The sequence below is a fragment of the Crocodylus porosus genome, unplaced genomic scaffold, assembly GCF_001723895.1.
Source record: "Crocodylus porosus isolate Cpor-Errol unplaced genomic scaffold, CroPor_comp1, whole genome shotgun sequence".
NCBI classification, from domain to species: domain Eukaryota; kingdom Metazoa; phylum Chordata; order Crocodylia; family Crocodylidae; genus Crocodylus; species Crocodylus porosus.
Genome location: NW_017728914.1, coordinates 37572076 through 37585018, shown reverse-complemented (window position 1 = coordinate 37585018; position 12943 = coordinate 37572076). Strand labels below are relative to the sequence as shown.

At 70.2% G+C, this 12943-nt stretch overlaps 1 protein-coding gene across 1 annotated transcript in view; it reads right to left on the bottom strand.

Moving 5' to 3' along the window:
- Positions 1-7822: 7822 nt before the first annotated feature.
- The window catches only part of FGFR4 (fibroblast growth factor receptor 4), a 6423-nt gene continuing 1302 nt past the window's right edge, over positions 7823-12943 (bottom strand). The window contains exons 2-16 of the mRNA XM_019534755.1: positions 12808-12940; positions 12339-12505; positions 12066-12189; positions 11371-11561; positions 10935-11073; positions 10656-10849; positions 10398-10543; positions 10162-10283; positions 9923-10033; positions 9550-9740; positions 9186-9308; positions 9038-9108; positions 8669-8806; positions 8483-8588; positions 7823-8329 (exon numbers count right to left, since the gene is read on the bottom strand). Of these exons, the coding sequence (XP_019390300.1) occupies positions 8183-8329; positions 8483-8588; positions 8669-8806; positions 9038-9108; positions 9186-9308; positions 9550-9740; positions 9923-10033; positions 10162-10283; positions 10398-10543; positions 10656-10849; positions 10935-11073; positions 11371-11561; positions 12066-12189; positions 12339-12505; positions 12808-12940 (2103 nt within the window). The 3' untranslated portion in view covers positions 7823-8182. The remainder of the gene's footprint in view (positions 8330-8482; positions 8589-8668; positions 8807-9037; positions 9109-9185; positions 9309-9549; positions 9741-9922; positions 10034-10161; positions 10284-10397; positions 10544-10655; positions 10850-10934; positions 11074-11370; positions 11562-12065; positions 12190-12338; positions 12506-12807; positions 12941-12943) is intronic.

Below are 12943 nucleotides of genomic sequence, written 5' to 3'. Positions count from 1 at the left end.
GCGCTGCCCGGGCCCGGCCGCCGGCGCGGCTCAGGCTCTCGGCACACTCAGGCAGGCCGCAGGCTGCCCTCCCCAGCCCGCCGCTTCCCTCCGTCCTCCGGGCCTGGAGGGCGGTGCGGCAGGGGCTCTGCGGCAGCCAGCCGGGGCCAGGTCCACAGGGTGCTGGCGCTGCCCAGCCAGGCACAGGGAGCAGCCTGCCAGGCCTCCGCCCCCTCCCTGCCTCCCAGGACGCACATGGAGAGACCTCGGGGCTGGATGCGGCCGCGGAGCACCTCGTCCCGCGCGTCCTGCCTCAGCGCCTGGCCTGCTGCAGCCCCGGCCCCAGTTCTGCCTGCTCTGGCGCCTCGTGCCAGGACCGTACTCGGTGCCCACATGCTTGCCGCCGGCTGACCGGGGCCGCGCCGCAGGGTGCCGGTCGCTGTGCCCCGGGCCCTGTGCAGGGCGCTCCGGCAGTTTCAGCCTGTGGCTCACCCGCCCCCACGTGCTCCGCATCTGGACCGCGGGGCTGTTGGTGGGGGTCGACCCCGTTCACAGCCCAGCCAGTGGGACACTGTAGGTGGCCGGCAGCCAGGCTCTTCTCAGCTGCTCAGCACTGGTGTGGGGGTGATGCCCGTGGGGGTGATGCCGGTGGGGGTGGGGGCCACGGTGCCTGGGCACTGGGGTGGTGGGAGCCCTGGGCCTGGCCAGGCCTAGGTGCAGGTGCCAGGCCCAGGCCTCAGCTGCTGGGCCCTGCTCCAGACGCCCTCTGCTGGTCGCTGCCCCCCAGGCGGCAGGGGGGTGCTGTGCCCCCCCACAGCCGGGCCTGCAGCCCCTCAGCTTCCAGGATCCCTGGCAACAGCCACAGCCCACGAGGGTGCTGGGGTCTGCAGGATCCCGTCCAGCAGGATAATGTGCAGCACTAGTGACGGCACGCAGCACATTCATGGCGTGTGGCACCCTGCTGCAAGCCTCTACGAGGGGAGGGGAGGGTCGTGCCTCACTCCCACCCCATCCCCCCTCCTGCAGGAGCTCAGCAGGGAGTGGGGCTCCTCCGGCTGCCAGGGAGAAGCCTCCTCAGCCGGGGCACGGGCACGCAGGCACCAGCCTGGCCCCGTCCCCAGCCGTTTCACAGGCCCCCCTGGCAGCCCTGATGACTGGCTCAGCCCGCTTGGCGGTCAGTGTTGCCAGGGCAGGGCACAGGCCTCGCTCTGTGCTCGGGTGGGAACATGCAAAGAATTTCCCCTGCAGGGAAGCCCTGGACTCTCTCCACCCCAGGGGCTGATGTGCAGGGCAGGCCTCCATGCTGCTCCAGCCAGGTGCAGCTGCGTTCCTGCAGGCCTGCCAGCTGCGCCCGCTGTGACACGGGGGACACGCGGGGCGGCACACAGCGTGCATCCCCCCAGCCGGTCCCAGGCCCATGAGCTCCCCTTGCTGCAGCTCCTGCCAGGAGGGCCCAGCTCTGCTAGGAGGCCGCAGCGCTGGGCATGGTGTTCTCACCCTGACCCTTGGCTGGGGCAGGTCGGAGCTGGGGGGGTTATGCTAGCTGCCGCCAGGCTGGGGGCAGCAGGAGCTGGGTCTCGTATCCGGGGCAGCAGATCAGTGCAGACACAGGCTGGAAGTGCAGAAGTGAATCCCTCCAGCCCGGAGAGCCGCTTGGAGGCCCTGGGGCTGGTGCTGGGCAGCATGGAGGGTGCTGCTGGGGGACGGCAGGCCCCGCCCAGGAGGCTGCGGGGATCAGCTGGGCTCGGGTGGTGGCACTGCCCCGGGCCGCGGATGAAGGGGTTAAAGGCAGGAAGCTCCGTGGAGCGGCTGTGCTGGGGAGGCTGACGGCCCTGGCTGCCCCCCCACTGGCTGCAGAGGAAGGAAGTGGGGAGGACGATGGAGGAAGGCTTCCTGCCCGGGTGGGGGGACCTGCTGGGGGAGTTGCTTCCCGGGGGAAGGGGCTGGAGATGTTTCTGGAAGGCCGGGGCCGAGGAGGGGAGGAGCCTGGCGCAGCGGGCCGGCCGTGGGCTGGCGGGCGGCCGCAGAAGGCCCGTGGGGTCGCGCAGGGCGCTGGCGGGGGGCTGCGGCCTGGGGGCCTGGGCTGGCACCTCGCTGGGCTGCGTGTGCCCACCAGGGGGCGCCGTGACTCCGCCGCGGAGGGGGGGCGCGGCCCAGCCCACGCGGGGATGCAGGCCAGCCCGCCCCCTCCGGGGTCCAGCCCCCCCGGCAGGAGGAGCCGGCCCAGCCTGCTCAGCCCCAGGGCCTGGCAGCTTCCTGCCAACCGGTCAATGCTGGAGGCAGCCCAGGCGCAGAGCCCTGGCACCCTCCGGCAGGCCCTGCGGCCAGGGAGCGGGGAGGGGGTCGGCATCCATGCTGAGGGCCACTCTGGCTTTAGCACCCAACCCCAGGGCACAGGAGCCGGGCTTGGGGCTGTCCCCATCCCTGCCAGCCAGAAGCAGCAGGAAGGGAGAGGGAAGGAGTCCTGCAGCCCTTCCCATGCCAGGCCCCATGGCTCAAGTGCCCCAAGGCAGGGGGGACCTGTTCTGCCCCCAGGGCCTGTGTCCACGGCTGAGCTGCCCCCCCGGCTGCTTGCAGGTAGCGCCAGGGCTGACACAGCTCCCCAGGCCGGGGGATCCAGGCTGCAAGGCCAGGAGCAGCCCCAATGCAGGGGCCAGAGCTCCCCCGCTGAGGGCAGCAGCCCCGAGCTAATCACCCTCCTCTGCAGGACCACAGCACCTTGGGGTCACTGGGCCACCCAGACTCTCCGGACCCCCAGCCACGGACAGCTGCGGCTCCACCACAGCCGAGAGCCGCCTCGGGGTCTGCCCCCTGCAACGCCAGATCCATGGCCGAGGCGCTGCACCACGCCCGGGGGGTTCGTGGCCTTCCTGCCAGGCTGCTCAGGCCACGGGGCAGCTCCTGGTCCCCAGCTCTGCTCCTGGCTGGCAGGATCTAGCCCACCCCCAGCTGCTGCCTGCCTGCTTCAGGCCTCTGGCCCAAGCCCACAGGTCAGCCAGCCCCAAACCTGGGACCAGCCCACCTCAGCCCCCACAGACTGCATCCCTGCCCAGGGCCTGCTCCTCTCAGGCCTGCACCCAGGGCTGCTCCTGGCAGCTCAGAGCCTGGGAGGGGGCTCCAGGGGCAGCACCAGCGGGGAGGCAGCAGGGCCCCCTGCCCATGCAAGGACCAGACACCCTGCGCCAGGCAGCTCTGCAGCACAGAGGGGCCCCAACCCCTGCACCCTCAGGCTCTCGGAGGGTCCCAGACCAGCCCCTCCCTGCCCTGCCGGGCACAGGGACCAGCCCCCCGTCCCAGAGCCCCGACACCCGCGCTGCAGGGCAGAGCAGAGCAGAGCAAATCAGGGCCAGGTGAGATCACGGGGGCTGCCCCAGGCACCGGAGGAGCCAGCTCCACACTGGGGCTCTTGCCCACTGCCCTGGACCCGCCAGGGACCAGCCCCTCCAGATTCAGAGCCGTGCCTGGCTTCACTGCAGGCACTGGCCAGGCCACGGTGGGACTGCAGCCGCACCGGGACCCCCAGGCACGGTAGGATCCGGACGTGGAGGGGCAAGGCCAGATGCAGCTGCTCCTGTGCCCACGCTGCCTACGGTCCCTGGCCCTAGACTTGCCCCCATTTGTGGCCCAGGGGTGGCCTCAAAAAGAGGCACCAAGGAGCAGAGCAGCCTCCACACACAGCCCAGGGGCCGAGGGGCAGCCCAGGCAAGCAGGGGCCACGGGCCCCACAGCCACGGCCAGCGCTGTGCAGCTTGGCCTGGTCCCACCAGGGGGCGCTGGCAGCCCACCGGGCCCAGCCCTGGCTGCAGGAGCAGGGCTCCGGCCTGGCCAACCCCTCCCTCCCCCACGGCCATCCCATCTGTCCCCCCGGCTGGGAATGCATGTGTGCATTTGCATATACCTGCATGTGTGCAGGAGTGCGCACACCTGTGCGTGTGTGGCACTGGGCCTGGGCTCCAGCACCGATTCCCCTGTGAGAGCAGGACACACTCCAGCCCCAGCTCTGCTCGCTGGCCCCTGGCCCGAGTCCTGCAGCCCCCAGCTGATGCAGCGTGGGAGGCGGATGCAGAGGCTGGGGGCTGGAACGGCCCTGCCACTCGTGCCCTGTGGGCGCGGGGCTGGGGGACAAGGCAGGTCCCAGCAGCCGGCTGTGCCTGAAGCTCTTTGCTTGAGAAAGGGCACGGTCGTCCCGCAGCACTGGTGCCAGGGGAGCCTGGGGCACAACGCATCTTCAGTCTCTGCCTGTTCCCCTCCCGTTGGCCCACGAAGCCCACCCCTGCCATCGCGCGCTGCCCGGGGGGCCAGGCAAGGGAGGCAGCCCCGCACCTGGGGAGCTGGGAGCAGACAGCACCGTGGCCTCATTGCACGGGGTTGCCCGAGGGAACCGGCTGCCCCCGCACTCAGCTCTGCCCCTCCTGGTCTGGGCAGAGGGTCCAGACTTGGGCTCGCTGGGGCTGGGGCTGGGGCGGTGCCTGGGCGGCCGCGTGGGAATGCAGCCTCAGGAAGCGAGCGAGATTTCCTGGGCTGCGCTGTAAATCCCGGCACACAAAAGGGGCCTGTTTGCCTGGACCGCACTTGTCCTGCCAGCAGAGCCGGCGGATTAGGGGCGATTGGTTCAGGCCTGACAGCAAGGATCAGGAATGTTCTGCCGTCAAACCGCCGGCAGTTGTCAGGGCCGCGGGGCTCACCATGGCCGCCCCTGCCCCTGCCCCTGCCCCGCTCAGCTGCAGCCTCCCGCAGCTGCTGCAGCCCCAGGCCCGGCGCTGCGCCGGCAGGCGGCTCCCGCGGCCCGTCCGAGCAGGCAGGGCCGAGGGCCGTGACCCTTGGGCTCAGCCCCGCGTGGCTTTGGCTGGGAGGAGCTCGGGGCCAACTGGGGCTGGGGGATGTCGGCACCTCCCTGAACCCGGGGCTGCAGGTGCCTGGCAGCTCTGGGCCCCAAGGCCCCAGCAGTGCCTGGTGTGGGGGCGGACGCTGCTCAGAGCTGCTTGCCCCCGCTCCTGAGGCAGGAGCAGGGCTCTGGGCCCCGAAGGGGGGAGCACAGACCCCCTTGGAGACCTGGGGGGTGCAAGGGGGGTGGCGAGCCCCACCCTGCTGACCGGGGGTCCTGCTTGGGAGGGACTAGGCAGGGATGTGGGGTCCTAGCTTGGGGGCAGCACAGAGGAGCCTGCTGGCACGGACCGCAGCTGCACCCGCAGCCCCTTCCCTTCCCACCACTGAGGACGGAGGATGGAGGATGGGCTGCAGGCTCTGGCTTCTCCGCTGCACCAGTTCCCCCCTCATTTCCTGCTCCAGTGGGCTAATTAAGGCGTCACCTAAATGAGGAGGGACAGAGGACAGGTGCCCTGCACCAGCCCATCCGTGCACAGTGGGGAGACCCCAGTCCACCGGCCCCAGGCACTGCGCGCAGCCTCCTGCCCCACAGCAAGGCCCCGGCCCTCCTGCGGACCCTGGGCAGGGGCAGTTCCTCCCAGGACGAGGCCCCTGTGCTGGCAGCGGGGCACCGGGCACTCTCACGCAAGTGCGTGGCCCTCAGCCATTCCCCACAAGCGGGCACCACCGAAGCCCCAGCCTTGTGTCCGTGGCATGCCCGGGGGTGAGAGCGCCTGCCACGTGGGCCTTGCTAGCGAGTCTCTTCCCACCGTGCTTCAGCTCAGGGACCCCGCTACCACCAGGCCTGCGCGCAGAGGCCCCAGCCCTGGCTGGCTGCAGCCTGCGCCCAGGGCTGTGGCGTGGCGTAGCGTGGCAGGGCTGCCAGCTGCCGCGCACAATCCCCCCTTGTCTCCTCCACCTGGCTGCACCGCTGGAAGCATTCGTGAGCGCACCTCCTCCTGGCCTGCGCCGGCCATTGGCCGCGGCACCTCCCGGGGGCCCAGCAGGCCGGGAAAACAGGAACGAGGGAGGAGGGAGAGAGGGACCAGGGAGCCGGGCGCCGAGGCTGCGTGCTTCCGAAACCACATCCTTCCCTGGTCCGAGCAGCTCCGCGCTGGCCTCACCGGGGCCCTCCCCCACCCGCGGGGACCCAGAGAGGCTGGGGGGCCTGGGTGGAGCGAGGACAACCCCCACCCCGAGGTGCCATGCCCCCCCTTCTGCTCGTGCTCCCTGGACAGGGTCTGGTGGGGCGGAAGGGGGGGCTGAGACCCTCAGCAAACGCCCCCCGCCCTCTCGCCAGGGGAGCCGGGGCAGGACGGGAGGGGCCGTGTTCCCCCTCCCGCGGGCTGAATGCCCCCATTCACGGGCTGTGATGAATGCATTGGTTCTGGCACATTAGCAGACAGCTGGGTTTCTTCTCCATGGCACAGAGGCTGCGGGACAGGCAGGTTTCACACCTGCTGGTGGTCTGTCTGCCTTCCCGGGCAGGGGAGGGGGCCGGCAGGGGCTGTGGGAGCCGGAGCCAGGCCTGGGGTGGGAGCGGCCTCCAAGCCGCCGGCTGCAGGGAGCTGCTCTGCTTCCGCTCGGCCCCGCAGCGGCTCGGCTCGGCTCGGCCTGGCCCCGCGTGCCCGGAGCATGGGGGTGTTTGCAAGCAGCTGCACCGGGCAGGCGCCCCGAATGCAGGCGCGTGAGCCCGCGTGGGACATGCCAGGCAGGTGGTGGGGCTGGGAGCCCTGCGTGGGCCTCTCGCGCTTTGGCAGGTCCCTGGCGCCGGCGGAGGCCACGGTGGAAGCAGCTTTGCGTTGTCTCAGGGCAAAGGCTGGGGCTGACCTGGTGCCGCCTGCTCCAGCTCCATCCCTAGGCCGGGCTTGTGCCCCTCGCAGTGGTGGCTGCTGGAGCTGGGGCGGGGGGCCGTGCCAGGCTGGTTCAGGCACGAGCCCTCAGGCTGCAGTGGGCCAGTGGAGCCCCGTGCAGGTCGTCTGGGGTGGGGGGACCAGCTGCAGCTGCCTGCGTGGCAGGTCTTGCCCAGGGCTGGGAGAGGAGACGGCCTAGAGCACGCTGGAGCTCCCTGACCTGCCTGCTCCTGCCAGGGGCCCGGGCAGCAGACGAGGGGATTGCCCACCCCCCACCCTCGGCTGCAGCTGGGGCACGAGGAGGAAACCGGATCCTGGGGCTAAGGCCCCCGCGAAACCCAACCCCTGCCTGGGCCAGAGCTGAGCTCCGCTCGCTCTGGAGAAACCCTAAACCCTGCTGAGCCCTGAGCGCGGGGGTGAGGGACAGCTGCAACCCCCCTGCCCCGCTGTGCCCACACTCCCTTCCTGGCTGGCGGGGGGGCTGAGCCTGCCTGGCTCCAGGAGTGAGAGCAAGGGCCCAGGCCCCTTCCCCTCCCCACTGGCCCTGCCCTGGCAGCGCAGCAGCAGCCCCAGGCCCCTGGGCTGGGGGCTGCGGCCCGGCAGGTGGGCAGGCAGAGCAGGGGGAGGGGAGCAGAGGCCCTTTCCCAGCCCTGGCCATGGCAGTTGCCAGATCGGTTTCAGGGCGATGCGGGCAGCGGCGTTCACGGTGGCTTAGCGGGGCAGCGGCTAATGCACACCAGCTGCGCGGCTCTTTGTGCACGGGCCAGCCCTGCCCCCGCACCAAGGAGGGGGCACAGGTGCACACGCAGCCAACACGCCTGGGCACAGCACGCTCATGCCTGGGTGCAGCCCCTGTCCCGAGTGCCGGGACTGCGAACAGGGCCCAGCCCTTGGCTGCGCTGCACTACATGCATGCACGAGCCCTGGAGACCAGCCCCTTCCGGGGACACGGGGGGAGCAGGGGCAGCCCCACAGCTGCAAGGGGCAGCACAACTCCCAGCCACAGGGGGTGGGGACCAGGCTACAAGGCCCTTAAGGAGACACATTCATGCCGCCCCTTGGAGAGGGGCCTTGGGGTCAGGCCCTCCAGTGCCTGCAGCTCCAAAACCGCCAGCACGAGGGTCTTACTCCAAAAAATAATTTATCAAGGCTGCCGGACGCACACAGATATAAAAATCCTCTGGGACACGAAGAGGGGGCCTGGGCCCACCAGTGAGAGGAGAGGCACTGCACAGTCCGTGGAGGGGGCAGGCAGCCCGCAGGGCCCGCACGCAGCTCCCCGGTGCCCAGCGCTGCTCCCTCTGCTGTGCCCGCGGGGGCATCCCGGGCAGGAAGCAGGGGCATCACAGGGCAGCCGCGGAGAAGTCCTGTCTCTGGGGCGGCTGCTTGCAGTCCTCCTGGGAGCGCGCTGGGCCCCAGCGCTGGGTGGCACCAACCACCGGGCCCTGATGCCATCAGCAGCTCTGCCAGGTGCTTGCAGGGCCTCATGTCCGGCCACCCGGGTAGGTGAAGAGGCAGGGCGCCAGGGGCAGGGGATCGTGGGTGAAGACGGAGTCGTCGGAGGAGCAGGTGCTGGTGGTGTCCTCACAGGAGGGCGAGTACTGCTCGAAGGGCATGGACAGGTCCAGGTACTGCGGGAGAGATGGGCATAAATGCGCGGGTGGAGTTGCAGCCCCACTGCCCCCATCCCAGGGACCGAGCTGGGACCATGCGCACTCGCCCAGGGCCAAGCAGGGTCCCTCCGGCCTGTGCCCCCGGAAGCCGCCCGCACCGCCCAGCCCTACCTCCTCGGAGACAGCGGCCAAGATCTTGTCCAGCGCCTCCACCAGCTGCTTGAAGGTGGGGCGCTGCGAGGGCACGGCGTGCCAGCACTCCCGCATCAGCATGTACCTGCGGGGGGGAGCCATCAGCCTGGGGGTCCCAGACCCCTGCTCCCGGCTGCAGGGGACCCCAGCCCCGGAGCTACTCACAGCTCGTGCGTGCAGTTGGCTGGCTTGTCCATGCGGTGCCCTTCGCGCAGGAGCTTGAAGAGCTCCTCCACGGGGATGCCGGGGTAGGGTGACCCACCCAGCGTGAAGATCTCCCACATCAGGATGCCAAATGACCACCTGCAATGCCACCCGCCGTCAGGGCTGGGCGAGGCCACGGCCGTGGCCCAGGCGCGCCTCCCAGGTGCTTGCCGGGGGGACTCGGTCTCTGAGGGACGTGCCTGACGGTGTCCGTCCCACAGCCTCCGAGCCCACCCGCCACCCACTGCCTTTGCCCCTACAGCCAGGGCACTCCTGAGCGCACCGCCAGGCCTCGCCTGACCCCATCGCTGCCCGCACCACGGCACTCACACGTCGCTCTGGTGCGTGTACACGCGGTCAAACAGGGCCTCTGGCGCCATCCACTTCACCGGCAGGCGGCCCTACAGGGACAGGCAGACCTCAGCCCCGCGCGCCAGCGCTGCCTGCTCCCAGACCCCTCCCTAGCCCCCACGCTCACGTTGCTCGTCTTCTTGTAGTAGTCGATGTCGTGGACGTCACGGGCCAGCCCGAAGTCAGCAATCTTCATCACGTTCTCCTCTGTCACCAGCACGTTGCGGGCGGCCAGGTCTCGGTGGATGCACTGCAGTGAGATGGGCCCTCAAAGCGGGGGGCACCAGAGCAGCACCTCTCCCTACCCCTGCCCCTGCACGGGTCCAAAAGCCTCCCGCAAAGAGACAGGCCATAGCCCTGGCATCGTGAGGGGCGTGGAGCCAGGCCTGGCGCACCCAGGTGCTGTTCCCTGCCTTGTTGGGCGGTGTGAGCATGGCGCCCGGCCCCACCCCACGGACTCACTGCCACCCCCGAGCCAGACCAGGCCTCACCCGCTTGGACTCCAGGTACTCCATGCCGCGGGCCACCTGGTAGACGCAGGACACGAGGTCCTTGAAGGAGAGCTGCTCGTCAGGCAGGCGGGCGGCGTCAAAGGCGTAGTCGGGCGTGGGTGGGCGCCGGGCGCGCAGGAACTCACGCAGGTTCCCCTTGGCAGCAAACTCCACAATAACATACAGTGGCCCTGCGTGGCGCAGGGGCACCAGTCAGTGCCGTGGCCTGGCTGGGCACGTGGGCTCCGGCCAGACTGACTGCACAGCCCTGCCCCTCCCCACCCCGTAGCGCTGAGAGCAGCTGTCTGTAGTGCTCTCCAGCCTCCGCACAGCAGTGCCCACGCCAGGGGTGTGGCCCCGCAGAGCCCCTCACCGTCCTGCGTGCAGACCCCCAGCAGGTTGATGATGTTCTTGTGCTTGTCCATCAGCTTCATCATCTCCATCTCTGAGATCAGGTCAGCCAAGTCCTTGTCTGTGGCACTGTCTGGAGGGGTGTGAGAAGAGGGTCCCTGGGCTGGAGGCCTGGGCAGAGCCTGAGCTCCCCATGTGCATGCACACACACACACACATGCATGCGTGCACACAGGCACGCGCCCCAGAGGACACCGGTACCTTTGAGCATCTTGACGGCCACCGTGACTGCTCTCTCGGGCTGGTCACGGTCGATGCCGTAGGCCTCTGCCCGCACCACCTGCCCGAAGCAGCCTTCCCCCAGGGGCTTGCTGAGTGCCAGCCTGTGGGACAGAGCATGGGACTGAGCCCTGGGGGCAAAGGAGAGGGCCCCGGCGTGGCCTGGACACAGCGCCAGACAGGGCACCCCCTCCCCCCCACCCCACGGCCCCCCATACTTGTCACGGGGGAACTCCCACATGGAGTCCAGGGGCAGCTCGAGCTCCAGGACGCCGGCCAGCATCGGGGTGCAGCTGGACGACAGGCGGGTGACACGCATCAAGGACGTGCTGGACTTCCCCGACGAGCTCGAGTCCAGCGAGAACTGCAGGGCAACCGCAGAGCCCATTACTGCCGGGCCTGGGGTGGGCACAGGCCCTGCCCCACCCCCCAGGTCCCCCATGCGCCCCCCATGCCCACAGGGCGCCCGCACGCACCTGCCTCATGAGCGGGAACTTGGAGAGCTTGTGGACGGGCACGGGCTCCAGGGGCTGCTTGCTCGGCCGCGTCTGCATCCGGCACAAGACCATGATGACGGCCGCCATGACGACGGCCAAGGAGCCGGACGTGTAGATGATGATGTCGGTGGACTTGACCTCCGGGGCCTCCACCTCCCAGGCCCACTCCTCCTCTGGGCACAGCAAGCCTGCCGTCAGCCTGGGCTCCTGGGCCACGGCCGCCACCTCCCTGCCCCAGCCCGGCCGGCCGGCCCATACCTGGGAGCACGGTGAGCCAGGCCGACTGGTGGGACAGGCCGATGGAGTTCCCGGCCAGGCAGGTGTACTCGCCGGCATCCTCCATGGAGACGTTGCGCAGATACAGCACCTCGATCCCCGAGCTGTTGATGTCGGCAGTCTGGGGGGAGCAGCGCCAGGCTGAGCTCCAGGGTCATCCCCCTCCCAAGTGGGACCCAGGTCCAGGGAAGTCTCCCCAGCCCCCACCGCTCTCGCCTTGCTCAGAGGCGGGACACGCGCAGCCCTGATTCTCCCGGGACCCCAGCTCCACCTGTTCCCCTGGTGCCCAGCCGCCTCCCGCTGCTCCCCAGAGGCCTGCCTCGGGTGGGCTCAGCTCCTCAGAGCACCACGGGGCTTGCCCAGCAGTGATCAGGCCTGGCCGGGCCCCACGACGCCCCCGCGCCCCCTCCGCCAGTACCTTGAGCACTTGGACGTAGGGGATGCCGTCAGGGCCGTAGCTGCTGCCGTTCAGCTTGATGTGCTTGAGCCACTGGATGTGGGGCTGGGCGTCGCTGTACACCTTGCAGAAGAACTCCACGTCGCTGCCGGCCTGGGCCGTGGTGTTGGCCGGCAGGCCGGCCTGCAGGATGGGCCTGTGCGGGGACCGCTCTGCCGGCGGCGCGGCTGCGTCAGCCAACGGCCCTGCCCGTGGAGCAGGGGCACCGTGCCTGGGAAACCTCTGCCCCACAGAACCAGCCTCCCCCAGCCGGCCTACCCATCTGTCCCTCCCCATGGGGCCGTGGATCCTCAGGCCCCCGCCTGCCCGGCCCCTCCCCGCCCTGCCTGGCCCTGATAAGGAGCAGTCGGGAGATAAGGGGGGGGGGGCTGGTATGCTGGCTCCTCGCTTTGGACTTTACAACCCTGATGCTCCCAGAGGCCCTTTGAAGTCTGCCGAGGGATCAGTGACCTCTTATCTCGCAGCTCCCAAGGGCAACAGCAAGGCCCTGATGCTGCGCCAGGAGCTGCACAGAAGGGGCCCGACTGAGGCAGCCCACGGGGGAGCAGAGCCTTCCCTGGGGGTCTGCACCAGCTGAGAGGCCCCTTCGTTGCAGGCTTCCCGCTGGGGGAGGACCCCAGGACCAGCCCCCCGCGCTGCCGGCCAGCGGGGCTCACCCAGCACGTCCAGCAGGTAGCTGTAGCGGATCCTGCCGAACTTGTTCTCCACCAGGCAGGTGTAGTTGCCGCGGTCGGAGGGCACCACGCTCTCCATGACCAGGCTCCAGTGCTGGTGCCGCAGCTGCGGGGGGACGGGACAGAGCACGGTGAGGGGCAGAGCTCTCTGCAGGGCACCCGGTTCCTGGAGCTGGTGCCTGGCCCGGCAGGACCTCTGCTGCAGGCTCAGCCCAGAGGCCCCTGGAGAAGGCAGGGGCAGCCCCGCTCCCTCACCCGGATGCCGCCGATGCGATGCTCGCCCCGAAACTCGTGCCCATTCTTCAGCCAGCGGATGCCGGGGCTGGGGCTCCCCGATGCCGGGCAGCGAAACTTGACGGTGTTGCCCGCGGGCACCGCGTACAGCTTCTTGTCCATGCGGTGGGGGTGTGTCCAGAAGGGCGCTGAGGACGACATGGGAGCTCCAGTGACGGTGCCACGGGAACAGGGTGCATGTGGGTGGGGGGCTCTGCCCGGGCAGGCGCCCAGCGCTCGGGGCTGCGCTGCAGGGCAGGCGCAGGCGCAGCGTGCAGGAAGGGGCACCGTGCATGCTCCGCGCTCCCCAGCCAGGGCCTGATCCAGCCGGCCGGCTGGGGCAGCCGTGGTGGAGCGCAAAGGGCCTGGGGCAGCATGTGGTAGGGCCAGGCTGCAGGCAAGGGGGACTCCCTGCCCACCGGGCCTGGGGCAGCCTGGCCACAGCACTGACCTCTGCGGACGTGCTGGAGCTCCTCGCGCGAATCCCCCGGAGGGACGTCCCCGTCCCCGTCCCCGTCCCCGTCCTCGTCGTCGTCGCCCGACGCCAGGGAGTCTGCAGCGAAGGGCCCCAGGGTGTCACGCTGCTG